Consider the following 19,203-nt stretch of genomic DNA (forward strand, 5'->3'; position numbering starts at 1 on the left):
ACTTGGGTTAGGGCTACAAAATAGGGTTTAAAACATGGGTTGGGGTTTCAAAGCAGTTCTCTTGCGTTCCTCTCTGTCCTTCCATGCTTGTGCACCTCAGACAAGCGTCTACAAAATCAAATTGCATTGTCAATGCTGCCCTCGTGTGGGCAAAAGTTTGCTTTTTTTTTTCTTTTTAATTCACTGTTTTACCAGGCAAGTCAATTGATAAAACTTTAATAAACACAAATATTTCTGATGGCTATTTAAGTTGGATTTATTGCACAAAGAGCGGTGACAAAACACACTGGCTGTTATTGAATTGTTAGGATAGAATAACAAAAAAAAAAAAACAGGAATTCCATAATATTCCAAAGCACATTTGTTGAAGAGTTTATAAAAAAAAAAAAAAAAAAAAAAAACAGTTGTCATGTCAAGCAGCAGTTGCAAAATGAATCCATCAATTTGACAGGGACATTACATCGGTTATCAGTAAAGGACATTTGGGCAAAAGAAAAAAAGTTCATAGTCAACTAAACAGCATTAGGGTCCACTTTCACATTCTAATGACATCCAAATACTTTACAATGCGGCCTTTTCAAACATGCTCAATAGAGAGAGAATGTATTACCATGGTAGGAGTTTAATCGCACTTTACAGCGAAATACACCAACTACACTAGACACTACATTTTTCCCCACTCCAAAATGACTTACTCCACATTTGAGTACTTGCCAATAAAGACTTTCAATACTTGATGCCATTATTTCTCGCAATTGCGATGAAAGTATGTTTCGTTCTTTTTACATTAACGTGGCTCCTCTCTGAAAAGTGTGTCTCAGTCTAGTCATTTAGTATCGGTGTTGCAGTGTCGGAGCATTTTAGAGTACCGAGTACTGATATCAGTGCATCCCTAGACATGACAATTGAGCATTATGATCTTTTAGAGATCCCACTTGGATTGGCTGTGTACCTAATAATTTGGCAAAAGGTCCAGTGAGAAAATAAGATTAAAGCTGCTTCAAAAAAGGAACATTTTCATTTTCAATTTGAACAAACACAGAACAATTCATTGTAAACTCTTACCAACTGCTAAAACTTTTTTTTTTTTTGCATATGTGGATTCAAAACTAATTTGTCAGAGTTTGCATGTGTTTAAGTCTTTGGTAGGACATGAGCAAAACATGACATTGGCATAATTAAAACTCATTCAACCCCAGGGACATTTATATACTTTTTTTTCATGTGGTAGAATAAAGGAGCGTTTGGAAATGGCTGGCACTGAATGAGTTTTAATAATGAGAGAAAAAAATTCAGTAACACATCTTGGGCGCTTTGGGTACAAAAACAATGTAATATATAAATGTTAAAAGTCAAGTTAAGGTCCAAGCACGGGTTAGTTCATTTCGCCACCCCCCAAAAATCAAACAAATAAATGAAACAATTTTTTTTTTGTATATAACAACAGGTCATCGGTGTGACGCACATTCACACAGTCATTGTTGCTTGACAAAGGGAAGGACAATGTACCCAAGTGGACCATCAGGAAGTATCCAAGTACATGATTTTGAGGGGTTGGGTGGGCAGACAAAAGCTTTCCAAAAGGCACAGAGCTTCAGTAACATACCAACAAAATGGAAAGCCATTTTAAAAAAAACACTTGGTCCACATCCAGTCATGCGAAGAATACTTAAGTGTTATTCGTGAGGACAAAGTGTCTTCGCAGAAGGACCTAAAGCTTGATATCAAGGATATGGACCAAGTGTTCAAATGCCTTTCCACAGAAGTGAGTTGGAGTGAGTAGACTTGATGTCGTGTTGTACGCGAGACGTGCGCCACTGCTTGTTATGGCTCATTTCATGAGCGCACACACATGATGGCACCACATGATAAAGAAGAACACAAGCGTTCCTTTCAAATTCTCAAATCTCTTTGCATGGTTTTGGAGGAGGCTGTGTGTGTGTGTATGTGTGTGTGTGTGTGTGTGGCTGGGTAGGCAGGATTAGAGGAGATTCCTGTTTCCGAAGATGTTAGCGGGGTCCACGTAATCCTTGACGGACTGTAGCATACCCAGACCCACGTTGGAGACAGTCTGCCTCATCCACTCCTTGCGAAGTTTCCCCACTGGAAAGACAAAAACGTAAACACAAATGAATGCTTGGCCTGGGGATGAGGTTTTTCGACAAGATTTTTTTTTTATATATACATACAAGTGTCACTTCCTGTAACAGAGAACTTGATAGGTTCCATGAAAATAATTTAAAAAAAAATAGTGGGGAGCTCTCTTCCAACGATAGGATAGAAATGAACGGATGGGGGGGAGGGGGGTAATGTTTAGAGTTGGGAGGGGCGTGCACGGGAGGTGGGGTGCATGGGCACGGCTGATTGCTCGGCAGGCTGCTGTGAGCCAATCAATCTTGTGAGAGTGAGTGAATAAACAGAGGGTGATAAATGCTTTTATTCAGCCAGGAGAAATGTTTTGCATGGCGTGATTTATAGAGCTCAGCAGACTATCAAACTCATTAGGCCTCGTGTGTGTGTGTGTGTGTGTGTACACGTGTGTGTACGTGTGCGTTCCCACAGGAGGATGAGGAGGGGGCTGGGAGGCCCCACACGGCCACCCTCACATTTGCTCCTCGCTCCTCTCACCCGGCCAGATGCCATCGTGGAGCTCACAACCTCCATCCATACTCTGAGGGAGAAGTTTGATGTTGCTTAGCATGGTGACTTTAACCCCAAATGGAGGGTTGACATAAACTCAAACCTGAGGGGCACATGAGGCTCTTGTGCAATTTTGAAGTCGATATTATCTCGCATGCACAATTACCATTTTGACTTCATACCAAAATTGGGATATAATAAATCTATGACTGTTTCTGCAGGCAGTTTTATTTTCTTCTACACGAGCTCTTTTGATATAAATGCCAATGCCGAACTCGTATTGACGCGTCCGTGTGGGAGTTTTATTCACAGCAGATTCTAATCTGAAGATATCTAATGTCATGATTATTTCCTAGTCAGGCAACTCTGCTGCTTGAAAGCAAAAAAGTAATAATTGTCATCGAAGCCAGTTGCCGTACAAAAAAAAAGAAAAGATAAAATGTGCGAACGTATCAGTTTGTCAAGCATTGTCGACTTTGAACTTTTGGAGGTGGTCCCAATTTGGGAGCTGAATCACGCTGTCCCGTTCAGCCTGAGAACAGGTGCTCCTCACTGTGTAAATACGTAAAAGAAGCAGAATAATAACAGCAGATGAGACAAACCCCCCCCCCCCCCCCCTCCCCTGGACAGATAGGAAGAGCCCTGACATATTTGTTATTAGAGTCCAGCCAAGCAACCCAGATGGGGATCGGGCTGTGAGGGCCTCCTGACACAAGAGGGCGGACAAGGAGGTCACTGGGGGTGGGGGAGGGGCTCTGATAGCACGTGCACCTCCAGATGGTGACAGAGGGACGAATCAGATTCGGCGCCATAATTTAAAAAAAAAAAAAGAAAAAAAGTGCTCTCCAGGAGCGTACCCTCCTCGCTCCCTTTGGTTCCACCTCCATGCCTCCTCCTGGGAAGGCGAGAAAACAGAAGGTGGCGGGACTGCATCATTGCCTCCATCAGCGTGATAATTTACACATCTATCTTGTCGTGCTCGCGCTCTCTCGCTCACTCGCTGTCGCCATCAATCTCTGGCGGAGGGCCACGCAGCTGAGGCCAACCACAAAGACGGTGTGGCACGCTTTCCATCCCGCCCGGGCAAAGGCTTTTGTTCTGGCACCGGGAGGTAGAGCTCAACTGAATCATCTCCATCTTTAGTGAGGGCCGCACGGCAGTGAAGGTGAGGACGGAGGGCTCCTCGTCGACAAATGGAGGTCGCGGGACTGAGTTTTGCCCACCCCACCACCCAAGTATTGATAGATGGAGCAGTGCACAGGTGATGGATGCTCAGAGGCTCCACGCTTCTTCTGCAGCGGTGACCCACTTGAAGCTGTGCTTTTTACAAGCAGCCATCCATTTTCTATCATGCTTCCCCTGTCCAGGGTCACAGGGGTCTCGAGACCATCCCACATGAGTTTAAAGCAAGAGGCGGGGTGCACCCTGGATTGATCACCTGTCAATCACATGGATGACGCATACTCCTATTCATACTGAGCTGCTTGGAGCAAAATCAGCACCAAAATCAGCAATCAGCTTTTCTTTTGGGAATGTCAGGAGGTTCTTGACTCCTTTCCACACAATGGTATCATGTTAGCATTGTGCAGTGTCCTGCAGAGACAGTGTTGGATGACTCAACATCCCTAAAAAGTGTATTTACCGCTGTGCCCTCCAACCTGGCCATCCTTGACTACATCTGTTTGCTTTGATACACAAAACCCAATGAAAGTGGATCCATTTGTCAGCAGCTGATTGTAGCCAGACACACTGGTCTGTCTGCGGCCAGATAGCCAGCCCCGCTGTGATTAATCACAATTATAGAGTGGGCCCCATACACAGGAGCCACATGGATCACACCCCACCCCCTTTAGGTTGCTGAGGGTGGCCCGGGCCACCGTTTGGAGGTCAGCATTCAAACGGCAACACTGGTGGCGTCGTTTAACGCCGGCCCTCGCCACCTCCTTTTTATTAGCAATCTTTTAATTTTGTGGCCGTCCCCGCCTTTTGGGGGGGGAGAAAATTGCAATTTAATATCGCGGGTGATTCGCTGCATACTGATTTTGACAGGTGTGATGAATCGCCTGAAGTGATGTATGAAAACAGCCAGGCGGATGGCAATATAGATAAAGCGGGCGTTTTCTCTGAGCCCTGATGGGGCCGCGAGTGGCTTGCAGTTTGAAGGGGGGGAAAAAAAATCATCAAGGTTGCCAACTGTAAAACGTGGCATACACACGCTCCAATTTGGAACAATTTAATAAAGATGAGATTCTAGTGTGTGCAGTAGATGAGACTGCATCGGACGCAGTACCAAGACTGGCCTGTGTGAGGCAGCAAAGAAGAGCAAAAGGAACAAAGAGCAGTAGGAGAAGAAATATGGTAGATTCTGCCTAGCTAAAATGACATTTTAGCTAATCTGGTAATCAGCGGATGAGTCAATGTTTTTATAGCTCCAGGTAGAGACAACGCTGCAGCTTGTGTGTGCATGCCCGCGATATGCACGTGAGCTTGTCCTACCTCCATGATGATGCGATAAACTGCCTCCGTTGGCAAGGATCTCGTCTCTGGCAGCGTGCTGAAGAGAAACAAAAGTTTAGTCAACCGTCCACAATCTGGGAGCACATTCTTGCGTAAGGCAGACTAAATGCGGCACCTCCACTTGTTCATACACGTGCACGGGATCAGCAAGGCCCCTGTAGTGGAAGGCGAAGTAAAAGTAGACACAGGCGCCGGCGTCATACGTTTGAGTTACCCTGCAAATCAAAAGATGAGAACATTAGTCACTTGCAAAAAAATCTATGCGTCTATCTATCTATCTATCTATCTATCTATCTATCTATCTATCTATCTATCTATCTATCTATCTATCTATCTATCTATCTATCTATCTATCTATCTATCTATCTATCTATCTAGGGGATGAGATTATTAACATAATATATTTTCTAATGATGACATTGTTTTGTTTTCACTCAAAGCCCTCGGTGGGCCTAGCAACAAAAACTATTGATTTAACTGAACTTACTGAGCAATGTCTCAAAAAGCCAAACGCAACATTGCCAGTGTGTGCTACTAAATAAAAATTTCTTTGACGGGAGTCGGGTCCCCATGCTAAAAGTCTCTGCTGCGGCCTCGCACCCTGCCGAGGGCAGAGCCCTTGTTCATCTGACATGGCCCATCACCTGGCACGCTGGCTGCTTCAGAGGTTAAATGGACAAATCAATCATGTGACAGAGCGAGGCTGGGAAATGAATAGCTGTGGCATAATCAGGCTGAGGTTTAATCTGTCCACCGGCATAGAGCGGCCGGCCGCCTGGCTCTCTTCAGCTGCTTTGCCGTCTGCCTGTCAGACTCTGGTGAAGGTTCATCCAAACATTGGCAAAGGCTTGACTATTGTGTTTCAATGAGGAATATTGCTTATTGATTAGTTTAAAGGAAGATGCTTTAACTTCAAAAGTAACAATGCATCAAGCTGATGATTTTGGTCATTAGTGCCTCTCAAAAAGCAAGGGAGCGGCACTTGGGGGCAGCCAGCAAACTACTGTGCGACAATCCATCACAATCACAAATGTTACCTGCAAGTGGCCAATGGTGGAAACTGGACTCCTCTGTTTTTACACTCGCCTATGATGCGAGCTTTGACGTTCCGGCAGATGTCCAAAACCCTGAAAGGGTGGAAAAGATATGAGTTTTTTTTCTTTTTTTAATGTGGAATAGAATGCATGTGGAATACATTTGGCCTTAAAAAGAAATTAACAGTACGAAGAAGCCGACATGAACATAGAAACCGCCGCAAGAGGTTCCCACTAGCGTGGAAATGGCCGCCAGCATGCGCAACCGTGTGGAGGACAGCAAGAAGGAAGTCTAATGAGCCGAGCGCCTGCGTCCACTTGCTCTCACTCCGTCTCTCCTGTCACGCGTGTTACGCAACGAGGGGCGACAATGACAACGAGGACGAAATGTGGTGCGCATTGCGATCGGGTGGGACTTGAACCCGATGCTCGAGCGAATGGCTTGAACTACAATTGTGAGCAATTAGTCAAAGAGCTCAGTAGACCTTGTGAGTTGTCATTTGTAGCGCCAAAAGGTAGATTTTTTTTTTTAATTGATTGTTTTAAATTTAAATTTATGGCAGACAATTATGAGCTTACCAGAGCATTCAAAAATCACCACGATTGTGTATTTACCTGTCCCAGGGTACTGAGGTCTCGAATGACTCGCCAATCACATAGTAGTCCATCCCCAAGTCCTGTCCAAAAGAAAACATCAACATGTATTTATTAAAAAGTATGTTATGCTTCAACTCTGAGCAACGCAAGATCATTCATCTATCATCATTCTTCTCTTGCTTTCTTTTTCTTTTCTCCCCTGTCATTCTTTGAAGGTCTAATAGAATGAAATCCAGTCATGGGTTATCTTGAAATGCTACATGGAAATTAGTTTAAAAAGAATAGACAGAGCAATTCTCAAAATGAACACACAATAAGTATGACCACATCAAATCAAGGGCCTGGAGGTCACATTCTGCAGGCCCCTTGTGTTCCTGTCAAAGGCTTCGCCCAGCTGTCCATTAGCTTAGCATGCGTTCAACAAAAAAGAAAAAATCCAAAGCGGTCACCCACCCGGAGGTAAGCGATGACAAAGGTCAACATGTAGCCTCTCTGCCCATTGTCCTCTCCGGCTGCCAGGCCTCTGGAAAGAAAAAGATAACAGGGTTAATATTCAACTGTGGCGTCTTTGTGAGCGGCTCTCACGGCAGCTGCGTGCGAGCCTGTCAATCCAACAATGCGCAGATCAATGCAGGTCAGCCGCACATCCATCACCTGCGGTGTGTAATCAAATTTTCATCTAGCACCCAAACTAATCAGGCCAAGCTCATTAGAAAATCGCTATATCGATTCATGGCGTTTCCCACCATCGGAGGAAAATATCCCGCGCTGATCCATCACTGGCACTTGATCGTCTTTTACTGGAACTAATGTGATAAAGCGGAGGATGCTCTGTGCACCTGCCAACTTTCTTATGATGCAATTGCTGCTTATCAAAAGGTCAATAATAATCTAATATTCATGAACAATCGATAGCCAGTGCTGTAGCGCCAACTACTTGCAACAAAAAGTACAAAAATTGCTTTTTGGCGACTATGAATTAATTTAGACCAAAATTAATATAATAATAATAACTTTGGAGGGGTGTCGCGGCATCCAGAAACATAGTTAAAAATATATTATAAAAAAAAAAAAAGAACAAACCTTAATTCGCATAGTCTATGAACAATTTCTAAATACTCTTTTATATAAATTTAATTTATAATGGGGGTTGAATCATTTTGTGTATCATAGAACAAATAAATACATATACAAATGCTAATTAGTAGCTCTTGCTTACACTGTGTAATTTAAAAGTGTTTTCCGGTCTGTACTGTGAAGTGACATACGTAACTCTGAGTGAATGTTTGAAATTGACCTAAATCATCTCTGTGGAGCATCCCGGTGAGCCTGATGTGTAACTGATTCCCCCCCACCAGAGGACCTCATTGATCAGCACCCACAAAGGCGGGCCTGACAGGAGGACATCCACAGGTGATCCATCACGGTAAACTAAGACAAACAACGAAGCGCAACACTAAGTCCAGGGCGTCCTTTTCGACGTTACTTCTACTTATGGCTGGTATCAAACATTTCCACTTCATGTTTTGTGCGTCTCCTCCGTAGCGTTACAGAGGAGGGGAAAGTACTGACCCAAACATTGCGGCGATGCCATAAACTTGCTTCTCATGCTGCAGGACCTTCTCTCGGTCGCCCTCGAACAAAAGGGTGGCCACGCACAAGCGGTTCTGGTCAAAGCCTTTGAACTGAGGATTTAAGAGGCCGAGGTTCATTTTTCATGAGAAACACTTGGGAGCGTGCCTCCGACGCAGAAGGCTCATGCTCGCGCTTTACCTTGGTGATGTACAGTTTCTTCAGGCCGTCCAGAAAGGAGGTGAAAAGTGACGACACTTGAGGCTTGAGGGCGTGACCTGTGGACACGGCAGTTAAGGGGGGAGCCATCGAGACGCGGATGAGGATTTACTTTCAAACATTAGTCATTGTCTTGTGGGAATCAGCGAAAGCGGGATGGTCAAGAGTTATTTGGGCTCTCAAACAAAAAAAAGAGGGAAAAAACTAATGGTATCATTTGAATAACTTTACAACGGGCCGGCTGCTGGTGACAATAAATCACAACTTCCTGAAGGGAAGCCGAGTTGACGCAACGATATCGCTCTTCCTCACGCATATTTTGATTTATTCTTGATCAGACACACAAAAAAGTGCCGGCGGACAAGCAAAATGAGGGCCGGGGGCCAAAGGGACGGCCATCAATCATGTTATGCGTGATGTCGCCGAGACTTAACAGTTCATTTATTTCTCCTGGTGTATGCTCTACTCTCTTCATCACTTAGTGGCCTAATTTTGTCCACTGTGAGGTTTGATTGCACGTCTCCACTTCTGTCAGCCCCCTCACACTATTTAATTAATAACTCAACGTCGGCGAGAGACCCTCGCTGCGTATGATTTTACTCTTAAGCCCCCCCGCGTCCTTTGTTCTTTGCTCCTCCCTTCCGTGTGTGATGGTGACAACAACCTAATTTTTCATCTCAAACGCGCAGACAAGCATGACAAAATTGCACTCGTAGTCCCAATCTGAGAAGGCATCAATTGGTGGTATTCAACGTGAAGCCACTAATAAGGCTGAGAAGCTATCATGGAGTTTTAGTTATTAGCGGGAAAAAGCCGGTGGCTTCATCCAGCGTGCTTAATGCTCAGAGGTGCCTACTTGATGAGCGGAAATCTCGGCGAGATAATGAGATCCCCGGAGGCTGGGGGGAGTTTTACTCACATCTCTGGTGATGCCAGATGCATTGGCCAGACCTTAAGGAACGGAATCATAAAACTTCAATGGAATGACTGCTTGGCTTAGGCCGAGAGCCATTTTTCTGTTATTATGTTTATATTATTGCCAGTGATATTTTCTGTTGTATTGTTATTTTATGTTTTTTGGAAAGCGCTTTGTTACGGCAAAAGTGCTCTATACGGTAAATAAAGTCTTATTCCTATTTTTTTTTTTTTTTTTTTTTTTATCTCGTTGCGGCTTATCTTCAGTTGAAATAAAAATATAACCAGCGGCGTTCGCTGATGTACTAAAAGATGATGTACTAAAAGAAGATTAAGTGGCCTTTCAAATTACAGACTGCAGTTTCTAAGAAAGAAAGAAAAAAAAAAAGCAATGTTCAAAAACATGAGCTAAAGTGATTTGCACTGCCCCAAAGGGTCCAACAGAACTTACCAAACTTAAATTGCTCATTATCCATTAGTCGAATAGATGCAGGAGCACACCTCTAAAAGAGGAGGAAAAAAAAGAAGGATAAAAGAAATGAAAATCAATATAACTTGACGTTGTAATTTGATGAGAAATGATGAATGCCTCTTGCAAATAGTCAGAGGCGTTTTGGTTTCTTGATTGATAATTCAATTGTAAATTATATATATATAATTTCAACTGATCAACACAGAACTAATTCTGCAAAACTGTTAAAAAAAAGGCTTTTTCAAAATGTAGTTCATCAATCGTAGTAGTTTTGATGACTGTTGAACACTTAACACTTAAGTTTTATTATGTCTATGATTTTTTTTTTTTCCCCCCCAGAGTAGCTCTGTTGGGTCGATTTGAAATTGGCAATACAGATAACCAATAATGTGATGTGTCTGTTTGATAAAATAGTGTAAAGTGACCTGTTTGGCAACTTCCCGGAGACAAGCGACACCTTTCTCAAAGTTGGGGAACACCACGGAGCCGTATTTCTGATACTCCGGCTTGGGTCGAATCTTCATTGTCACCTCCGTGACCACACCCAGGGTTCCTGTGAAAAAATAAATAAAATCACAAAGATAATGAAGCCATAAAAATAAGTAAATTGAGGCTACATGTCGTTTACATGAACTTTGTACTCCTTGGAGGTTTTGTTTTGTTTTTTTTAAAAAAAAACAGGGTTCTGGTAAATGCCCTGGGGGTCCTTGTGGTGACCTTTGTCTCACATTTCACCAAGGGGGATCTGGTTTTCTACTGGGGCAGGGAGGGCAAGAAAGATTTATCGGCAAGGAGCACGAGGAAATAAAGCAAGGCTCTCTCAAAGACAGGCACCAGAAGGGCAGCACGCACGCAGATACAGCTAAACCTCTGACCCACCTTACGACCCCCACAGAATCTTCACGAGAGAAGAAGCCACTGTGCGCGCTTGAAAATGTCAACGCAGGAAATAAGAGGGAGATGATAGTTGGAAAAACAGATGTGGCGTCACACATGGAAAATGTGTTTTGAAATCACATAAATCAAGATTTGGTTTTTTTTTTTGGAGGAACTGTTGGATCTCTTGGTGTCCTTAAGAGCATTGTGTGCTTCCTGCCACCATCAATAATTTTGGACAAATGCTCAGTTGTTAGTGTTGTTGTCCAAACAAACAAACAAACAAACAAACAAACAAACAAACAAACAAACCTCGGTCTTTGTTACATCTGCTTGTGGAGCCGTCTTATTTCAACTGGTGAATCTTTAGGGCTGTGGACTTGTACTCGAGAACCACAGGTTGCCCACCAATTACTTAGACAAAGCAGTGATTTGCCGCCATCTTGTGGCATCTACAGGAAATTATAAATATTTTTCTAATTGGAACTGTCAATTATATTTTTAATTTTCACACAATTCACTTCAAGTCAGTCTATTCATTTAAGAAATAAGTACAATGAAAACTTGTATATTGTTGTAACTAAAGGTCATCGAAACAAATGCTTTGTCGTTTGACTGATGTGCTAGCACACAGTTGAAGGTTTTGGTGCAAGGCAACTGCGTCAGAGTCGTATTTGGCTATCAGGTGCCGCTTGTACACTGTAAATAGCGGTCAGGGACAGTCAGGCCAAGGACAGGACAGGGTGCTGCAGACGTGTGGGGAGCAAGCATGAGAATCATCCTCATGTTGCTGCTTTTTATACAAACAACACTGGACACAGCTGTAAAGGTGCCCAAATTCCCTGGCGGCATGATGAAACAAAAACACAAGCAGACCTTCGGATCCCATGATGAAGTGATGAACGTCCGGCCCGGTAGACATGCGGGGACCCTGACAGCTCTTCTCAATCACCCCGCGTGGAGTCACCATCTTAACGTGGACAACCTATTCCCATCGGGGGGGAAGGAAAAAGAAAACGACATGCTGTATTTAGACAGACATATGGGTTCGGCCTTTTCGGGTTCCAAATTAGAAACACTGCCCCGCGCCATGTGGGACCACTCATGCTGTGGTCTCTGTACTGAGAGGGCGTGCGTGAAAATGTTTTGTAAATTGTTTCCTTCCGATGAAGAGATGAGCACGTACCAGGTCCTCAATGTTGCCATAGATGTTCTTCTTCATCCCCGACGCTCTGGTTGCCACCCAACCCCCTACTGAGCTGAACTCCATGGAGTCCGGCTCATGGCCTGTGCAGTAGCCGCTCTCATTAAGCTGGAAAATACAATGAGGAAGATGTTAAAAGTCAAATCACGGGCCAATGTACTGCTTTATTTGGATTTGACTATTTTAATGCAATTTTAAAAAAGTATGCAAAAAAATGCATTGTATAAACTATTAATTGGTTTACATAATATTAATGAGCACAACAGTTTGAGATGCTTTTCTTCATTATTATCATTCCTGATTTTCCAGGACAAAGCACATGGTTTTAGTTCCTCATAGTGAGGCATGTGGCATCCATTTTGACTTGATTTAAGGGAGCAAGTGTGGCTCCTTTGCCTGTCACATGTGCTTACGTGTCACTTGTGTGTGTGTGTGTGTGGGGGGGGGGGGGTTGAGGACCTTAAGTAAATACCCAACAACCTCCACAAGAGGGCCTTGAAACAAAATGTGATTCAAGTCACGGCTTTAAAAAGCCTTTTTTTTTGTGGCTGAGTCTTAACGCAGAGGCGTCTGCAGTAAATCATATATATACAATGTTAAGCATCGAATGTCAGCTCTTAAGGAATTTGCTGGCCGGTCCCTAAACACTTAAAAGACACGACTGTAGTCACCTGACGCTCCAAATCCTGACCGATGATGCCGGCTTCCAGGTGGGCAGTTAAATTTTTCTCATCGATCCACAAAATGCGGTTCTGCATAGGATGGAAACAAAAAAAACATGCGTTTTACATTGTAAAGCCTTTTATAGTAATGTGTGTGTGTTCAGCTCGCCAAGGTTTAACTCAATTGAATATCAAATTTCAAATCTACACTTTTTATTTGGGCCACTAAGCACTGGGCTCGAGCCTACCTGCATGGGGTCAACGTGCCCCCTTGTGCCATCAATTACACTGCAGAGGTAATAAAGTTTACTATATTCCTGCTCCGCTGCTTTCACACACCAGAGCCACCTGACCTCCGACCTCTGACCTCCACAACAAACCACTGGCGGGACAGCCGCATATTTATTGTTTTCACACAGTTCAAAGGACAACGCTATATTGGATATTTGCTGTTTTATATTCCGTTGTAAAAACGAAACGTTATCGTGTTCATGTGAGAGAGCCGACCTTGCATTAAGATGAATGGATGCTGACAAACTATAATATTTGTGTTACGCTACTAGCGTGTTATGGAATTTATGGAATGCGGCCGTTTTACGATTATGGTTACTGCCATGACTTTTCTTTGCTTAAAGGAAAACGTGTTGGGAATGGACATTAAATAGTAATTTTGTTTTAATGCTAAACAAAAAGAGGATATGTTACTCTGGAAAACAGTAATTCATTATTTGGTTTTGTGATGTGCCGCAGGAATACTTCTCAATCACTTATGAACACAAGTGGAACAAAAATAGTATCTTATCAAGATGGCAGAGAGGAAAAGGAAACCAAATGTTTTTAAAGATTAAAGAGTGACTCAATGTCAATATGTACAGTTGGTATGCTTTGAAGGACTTCTTTATTACAAGGAAGGTATTTAAGGTACGTACCATCTGAGAAGTATCCAGAGAAACAATACAGCGAGCTTCATCAGTGGGACACTCGAGAGCACTGGAGACACTTGTTCCACCTGTATAGAAAGGAAAGGGAGGGGCACTCAAACACAAATCTTAAAAATAATCCTGTATCTGTTTGAAGTCATAATGCAGAAAAACAGGCCTTTTTATTGTCAGTTTATCAGGCGGAGAAAGCAAAAGACCATACGGAACCGTTTTAGTGCTTTGAAAACTCACCTCCGTATGGTATCAAACAAACGTTGTACTTGCTTGCCAGTTCCACGAGTTTGACGACATCATTGTGGCAGTCTGCAAAGTCACAAGACAAAAGTGAGGTCAGCGCGCTAAGATATATCATAGCATTTAACCTTCTCGATCGCAAACATAAATTAAGTCTCATGGCTCATTTTGAAAAGAAAAAAAAAAAGAGATATGACAGAGGTGATAAATTGGATGTTTATATTGGCAGGGCCATTAGAGACGGAAATAGCAGGAGAACAGGGTGTGTATTCATTTGCCAGAGGCTTTTCCCAGGTGGAGCGCGAGTGCATGAAGCCGTGCTCTTTGTGCTGAGGTGATCCCAATCAATACAAATGCGTTGCGGCCAATAACGGAGCCAAAGCAGGTCACAGTAAGCGGGGTGGAGGACGCACTTAAGCGGGCTAAAGAGGAGCGTCTGCATCCTGCTAAAGTCTGCCGACTGACAGACACGACACACACGGCCGTTGGAAAATCACATTTGAAGTCAATTAGCTCGAGTGAAAACAAACAGATTGGCTTAGAGTGTATGCAACGTCTCTCGTGAAAATGACCAAGTAGAAATGAAATGTAAATTTTTATGATGAAAATGTGAAACGAGACATATCACATATGACAAATACATTTTAATTAAACATCCATTCAGGGTTAGATTACATTATAATTTAAGAATTGACAGTGATAAAGGGCAATAGTAAATGATTAGAATTATATTAACATTTGCCTTAGCTCTTTTTTTTATAACTTCATCAAACATCATCGAGACTACTCGCATCATCATTAAAAACAAAATGAAACTCGGCTTGATGTATTTCTCATGCCCTTAGGTAGAGGGCTTCTAAAAAGTACAGCAGGGGTCTGCAATCTTTTAGAGAGCTACTTTGAAAGCCTCCAGTGCAACTTGTGTTTTATAGATACCACTGGTAACTTTTACGATTCTGCATTTGCATAATAGATCTTTCACTCCATGAAATTCATCATAGTCTATCGCAAAGTCACAATAAAGGTAAATATTTTATAAATAAACTTCTAGACCATGAATTGGGAATTAAAAAAAAACAAAAAAATAAAACCGTTTTAGGTTAATTGATGACTCCTTAAGTGTAAATTTAAGTGTTATATGCACCTTTTTTTTTTTTTTTTTTTTACCCTGGGCAGGATGGAATAATGTCAGCCATGATAACAGACATCAGATAACAGATAAAAGACATGGTACTGCTTCGAAACTCACCAGGCCACACCACCAAATCGGGAATGCGACCAAATTTCCCTTCTCGCAAGGCAAAGATCTCATGTAAGCAATGCCCTGTAGAAGACATAAGAGGAGTGAGCAACATACAAACAAACAAAACCCAAGGAGACCATCTCCAAGTGAGCGTTACCGTGGCTGCGAAATACGCGGTCCTCGGCATCGTGAGAGAAGGGAATACCGAAGGATTTCAAATCGTCCAAGAAGGCTTCGTTAAGAGTGGGAGCTGGTACGGCGCTACTGTTCAGGAGGGGCTGAAACAAAACAAAGCATTGTTATGCACTTGCCGACCGTCAGTTGACACAACAACTAGGAATGCACAACACTCACTAATGCTGGAGTTTTGTGCTGCAGACTGGCTCCAAAGGTGCTTTCAAACCAGTCTCTCAGGCCAGGGATGACCATACCACTTAATCTATATCTGGATAGAGATCAGGAGGACACAGAGTCAGAACTTTTTTTTTTTTTTACTGATAACATTACACAAGAGCAGTTAACCTTAACCCTTCACATACAATCTTAATGACCAACCAGGTCCAAGTGTTCATTAACAATAATGCAGACTTATATTCCTAAAAAGATTAAATACATTGGCTACTAAGCATATGGTTTCATTCAAGGAAGTGTTCTCTTTCGGGAAACAAACCGGAAGTTCCCTCTTGAGTGTACTTCAACCTGGACAAGTAAATTATTACAAGAATTATGTGTCCAGAAGAAGTTGAGAATTTCCTGTTAATGTGCAGCTACGGCTAGGGAAAAGAATGCCACTTATTCAAGCACTACTAGACGACAGCCACTAGATGGCAGCAGTGTAGTGAACTAGTTCGGATGGGAGTGTGTGTGTGTGTGTGTGTGTGTGTGTGTGTGTGTTGGGTAAATTGCTGATGAAATGATTGATGCAACACACCCCAAGATTACAATTACATGAGAACATGAGAATGCTGACACAATATGATCACGTGAGTGAATGAGATAATGTATCATTTGGCCTTTGGGGACATTGTTGAAGAGGTACAAAAGCTTTGTGCTATGTGACTCTCATTGTACCTTTTGCCACTGAATTCTGCTTGGCCTTTCTTATTGAAGAAGAACTTTGAATCGCTGTAGCCCCAACCATTCCACTTCATGATCTCCTGCCTAGAGGAAAATAATAAAACAATGACGGGAGTGATGGTTAATGGGTAATCACAAGATGTTAAACATCTTAAATAGTTCTGGAGGTGTTTTTAAAAGCAAGACGACACGCCAAGTACAGCCGACGATCCGATACCCCGTCTCACAAAAGGCTGACGTCAATGCTGTCTGATTTTATTTAGCCGGTCAAAAGTTTCCATCGCATTCAAGGTGGGCCTTTTTATCAATGGGGAAGTTAATGGTCGGAAAAGTACTAGACAACCACACCTATTATATTCTCTGGGGACATTCATGAACATGCGAATTAGTACAGCAACATTTTGGTGCTCAAAATGTTGTACGAACAATTGTAGGTGTCAAACTTAAAAAAAAAAAAGAAAAGGTCTCAAAAACCTGACGTGCAACGAGAAATGTTGACGTTTGAATTACCATCAAAACCACATTCAGTAAAACAAACTAATCTCTGATGTCAATGTTCTCTTGAACAGTCTATAAGCTTGACTGTGTGTTTTGCTTTTTCTCTGGCTTTTCTATCTTTTTATTCCAAAAGCTGGTGTTTGACATCACGTATTACACCAGAGGACCAACTTCTTTAACTTACTGTTTTCACCTCTTACAGGAAAAGCTTTGCAAAGTTTCTGCTCACCACACCTTCCATACTCCTGGGCCAATGCCGAGGATGCTTTTGGTCACCACAACAACTATGCGGCTTGACCCCTTCAACTTTTTATGTTTCATTATCGGCGCGTATCAGTCTGCCCACTCGATTTCTACGATTTTTATGGTGGCGGTGCAAAAAGGGATACTTGACAGAAGCTCCCCCAGCACATGCAACAATATCCATCTAATACAGTAGTTTAAAATGTATTTAATTAATAGATGAAGAAAAAAAACTTTCCAGACTTGAAACTGGGACAAAAAAGTCTTTGGAACAACACTACACACACTGAGGCGGTTTTACCCCAAAACAACTGCGCCAACCATCCAAAGTGCAACTGGAATTTGTCAAACAAACTCTACCCGAGTTCAATGACCTCACAACCACCAATTAAGCCAGTGATGGAAGTGTAATACAGTACTGTATAGCTTTCTTTATAGAATGCAGCATCATCTGCAAACTAAAAAAACAGGCACTTAAGATTTGGCTCTGTAACTGTGCAACTACAAACTCAACCAGATTTCGTTCTGATGAGGTCTCTTGGAACGGGACAGCTTAACCAGCACATCGGGATTGTTTTCTACTGACACCACTTAGATACTTACCACACTAGAATGCAAACATAGCGAAATACGTACGTAATTCCAAAAGGAAAAAAACTTGTAAAACTGGAACTGAATATGATAAGAGGGTCCTGCACTAAGTTGCTTTAGATGATGAAAAAAGATCACAATGATTTACCAATTTAAGAAGATAAAACTCTAGAAATCACAAAATGCAAAAACATTTGATTAATTGTATATATTTATATTTGTACTGGTCCGAAAGTCATGTTGTAGGGCCACTTTGAACGTAGGGTCCTTTAGAATATCAAAAACATTACTGAGTATTTTAGTAATTTGCAGGGGAATTAAAAATGGCATATCTAAATTAAACCTGGCACATCTTAGAGAAAACAATGTTCTACAATTTATTGCTTTTGTAGTATTGCTACAATGTAACACTGACCAGAACACTGTAAAACGGGGGCCAATTTTTTCTTTACACTCAACGGCAGCTGTTGAATCCGATTTCACATCAGATGACAGCTCAACCTGCCCGGGGTTTCATGAACGCAACTCAGCCGCCAATAGGTCGAAAGTCAGACCACCGTGACTCTTAGCCAATCAGATTAACTAAATGAAGACCAAGTTACATTCACTGCCTCGTCGCTCGGTTGTCAAACAAATCAGGCGGTAAAGTAGAACGTGCAGAAAAGAAAACTACAGAAACGTATTTATAGGCTGTTGTCCTACAGTATTCATACAAAAACACCAACTATGAAAACCTCGTCTTATATATGCCGAACATTCGACACAAGTTGAAGCGCCACAAAACGTTGCAACCATTGTTCGTTATACATCCTCCAATAACAAAAAAAGTGGAAGTGCAATAAAACTAACTTTGTCTCTGTGTCTGAATAAACTAAAGAAAATTGATGTAGTGCATGAAGCCGCACCCACCCGGTTATCAAACAAGTGCTAACAGTCTGGCCAAAAACCGTTTTTCCACGACTCACTATGAAATTTGTGTTTGTCTGCTAGGTAAATAAATCACACATGATGTCAGCGCCGTATGCTCTTTTCAGCTTCTCTGCTACGCGTTACACAGATTAAGCTACAGGGAATGTGTGGACCCTCGTCAACCCCCGCTCCATCACAGACTTATACCTCCTTCGCGGCATTGTAGTCTTCTCCTGTTGGGCGACATCCGCCTCGCTCCCCTGGGCTTTGCACTCGGTGGCTACAATGGTGGAAGCACTATCCGCCGGTGCTCGTAAATGCCCTGCAATTATCTTCAACCTCTGCTGAGCGACTCGATGGATGTCGGAGCTGTCTCCAACGCTGCCGCTGTCGGACGCCATGCTGCTTCCGTATTGGTGACGGGAGAGAGCGGAACTGTCACATATGAGGGAAGAGTGTGGCGTTCAATGGAACCTGGGAAAAAGCAATATTTTTTGTATTTGGTTTTTGGAATGACCTTTCCGCTTATAATTAATAAGTGTTTCTTGGTACATACATAATGTACTGTGTGCGTAGTTAAAGACAAATTAAACACGGGCCTTTTCAACTCATGACAGTCACGTTGAGTTTGTTTAATCATCTGTTTCTGCTAATCTTTAAACCGGTGGTTTCACACACGGTTGCAACATTTACCACATCGAGAACAAGGACGTGAAGCCATCGCAATAGGTTGTACCCAGCATGCTTTGCGAATCACAC

General features: G+C 42.5%; 1 protein-coding gene across 1 annotated transcript; it reads right to left on the bottom strand.

The window, feature by feature from the left end:
- Positions 1-231: 231 nt before the first annotated feature.
- On the bottom strand, positions 232-18,880 carry agps (alkylglycerone phosphate synthase). Its single transcript, XM_061287067.1, has 20 exons — positions 18,652-18,880; positions 16,198-16,287; positions 15,481-15,571; positions 15,284-15,404; positions 15,133-15,207; positions 13,881-13,952; positions 13,638-13,717; positions 12,718-12,798; positions 12,029-12,154; positions 11,719-11,827; positions 10,392-10,519; positions 9,946-9,997; positions 8,562-8,638; positions 8,361-8,473; positions 7,242-7,311; positions 6,807-6,868; positions 6,195-6,284; positions 5,273-5,372; positions 5,137-5,194; positions 232-2,103 (listed from the first exon to the last, which is right to left on the bottom strand). Exons 1-20 carry the CDS (start codon positions 18,843-18,845, stop codon positions 1,982-1,984), a joined length of 1,911 nt encoding a protein of 636 aa, XP_061143051.1. The 5' UTR covers positions 18,846-18,880; the 3' UTR covers positions 232-1,981.
- Between the last annotated feature and the right edge of the window lie 323 nt (positions 18,881-19,203).

This window comes from Syngnathus typhle, linkage group LG9 (assembly GCF_033458585.1).
Source record: "Syngnathus typhle isolate RoL2023-S1 ecotype Sweden linkage group LG9, RoL_Styp_1.0, whole genome shotgun sequence".
NCBI lineage: Eukaryota > Metazoa > Chordata > Actinopteri > Syngnathiformes > Syngnathidae > Syngnathus > Syngnathus typhle.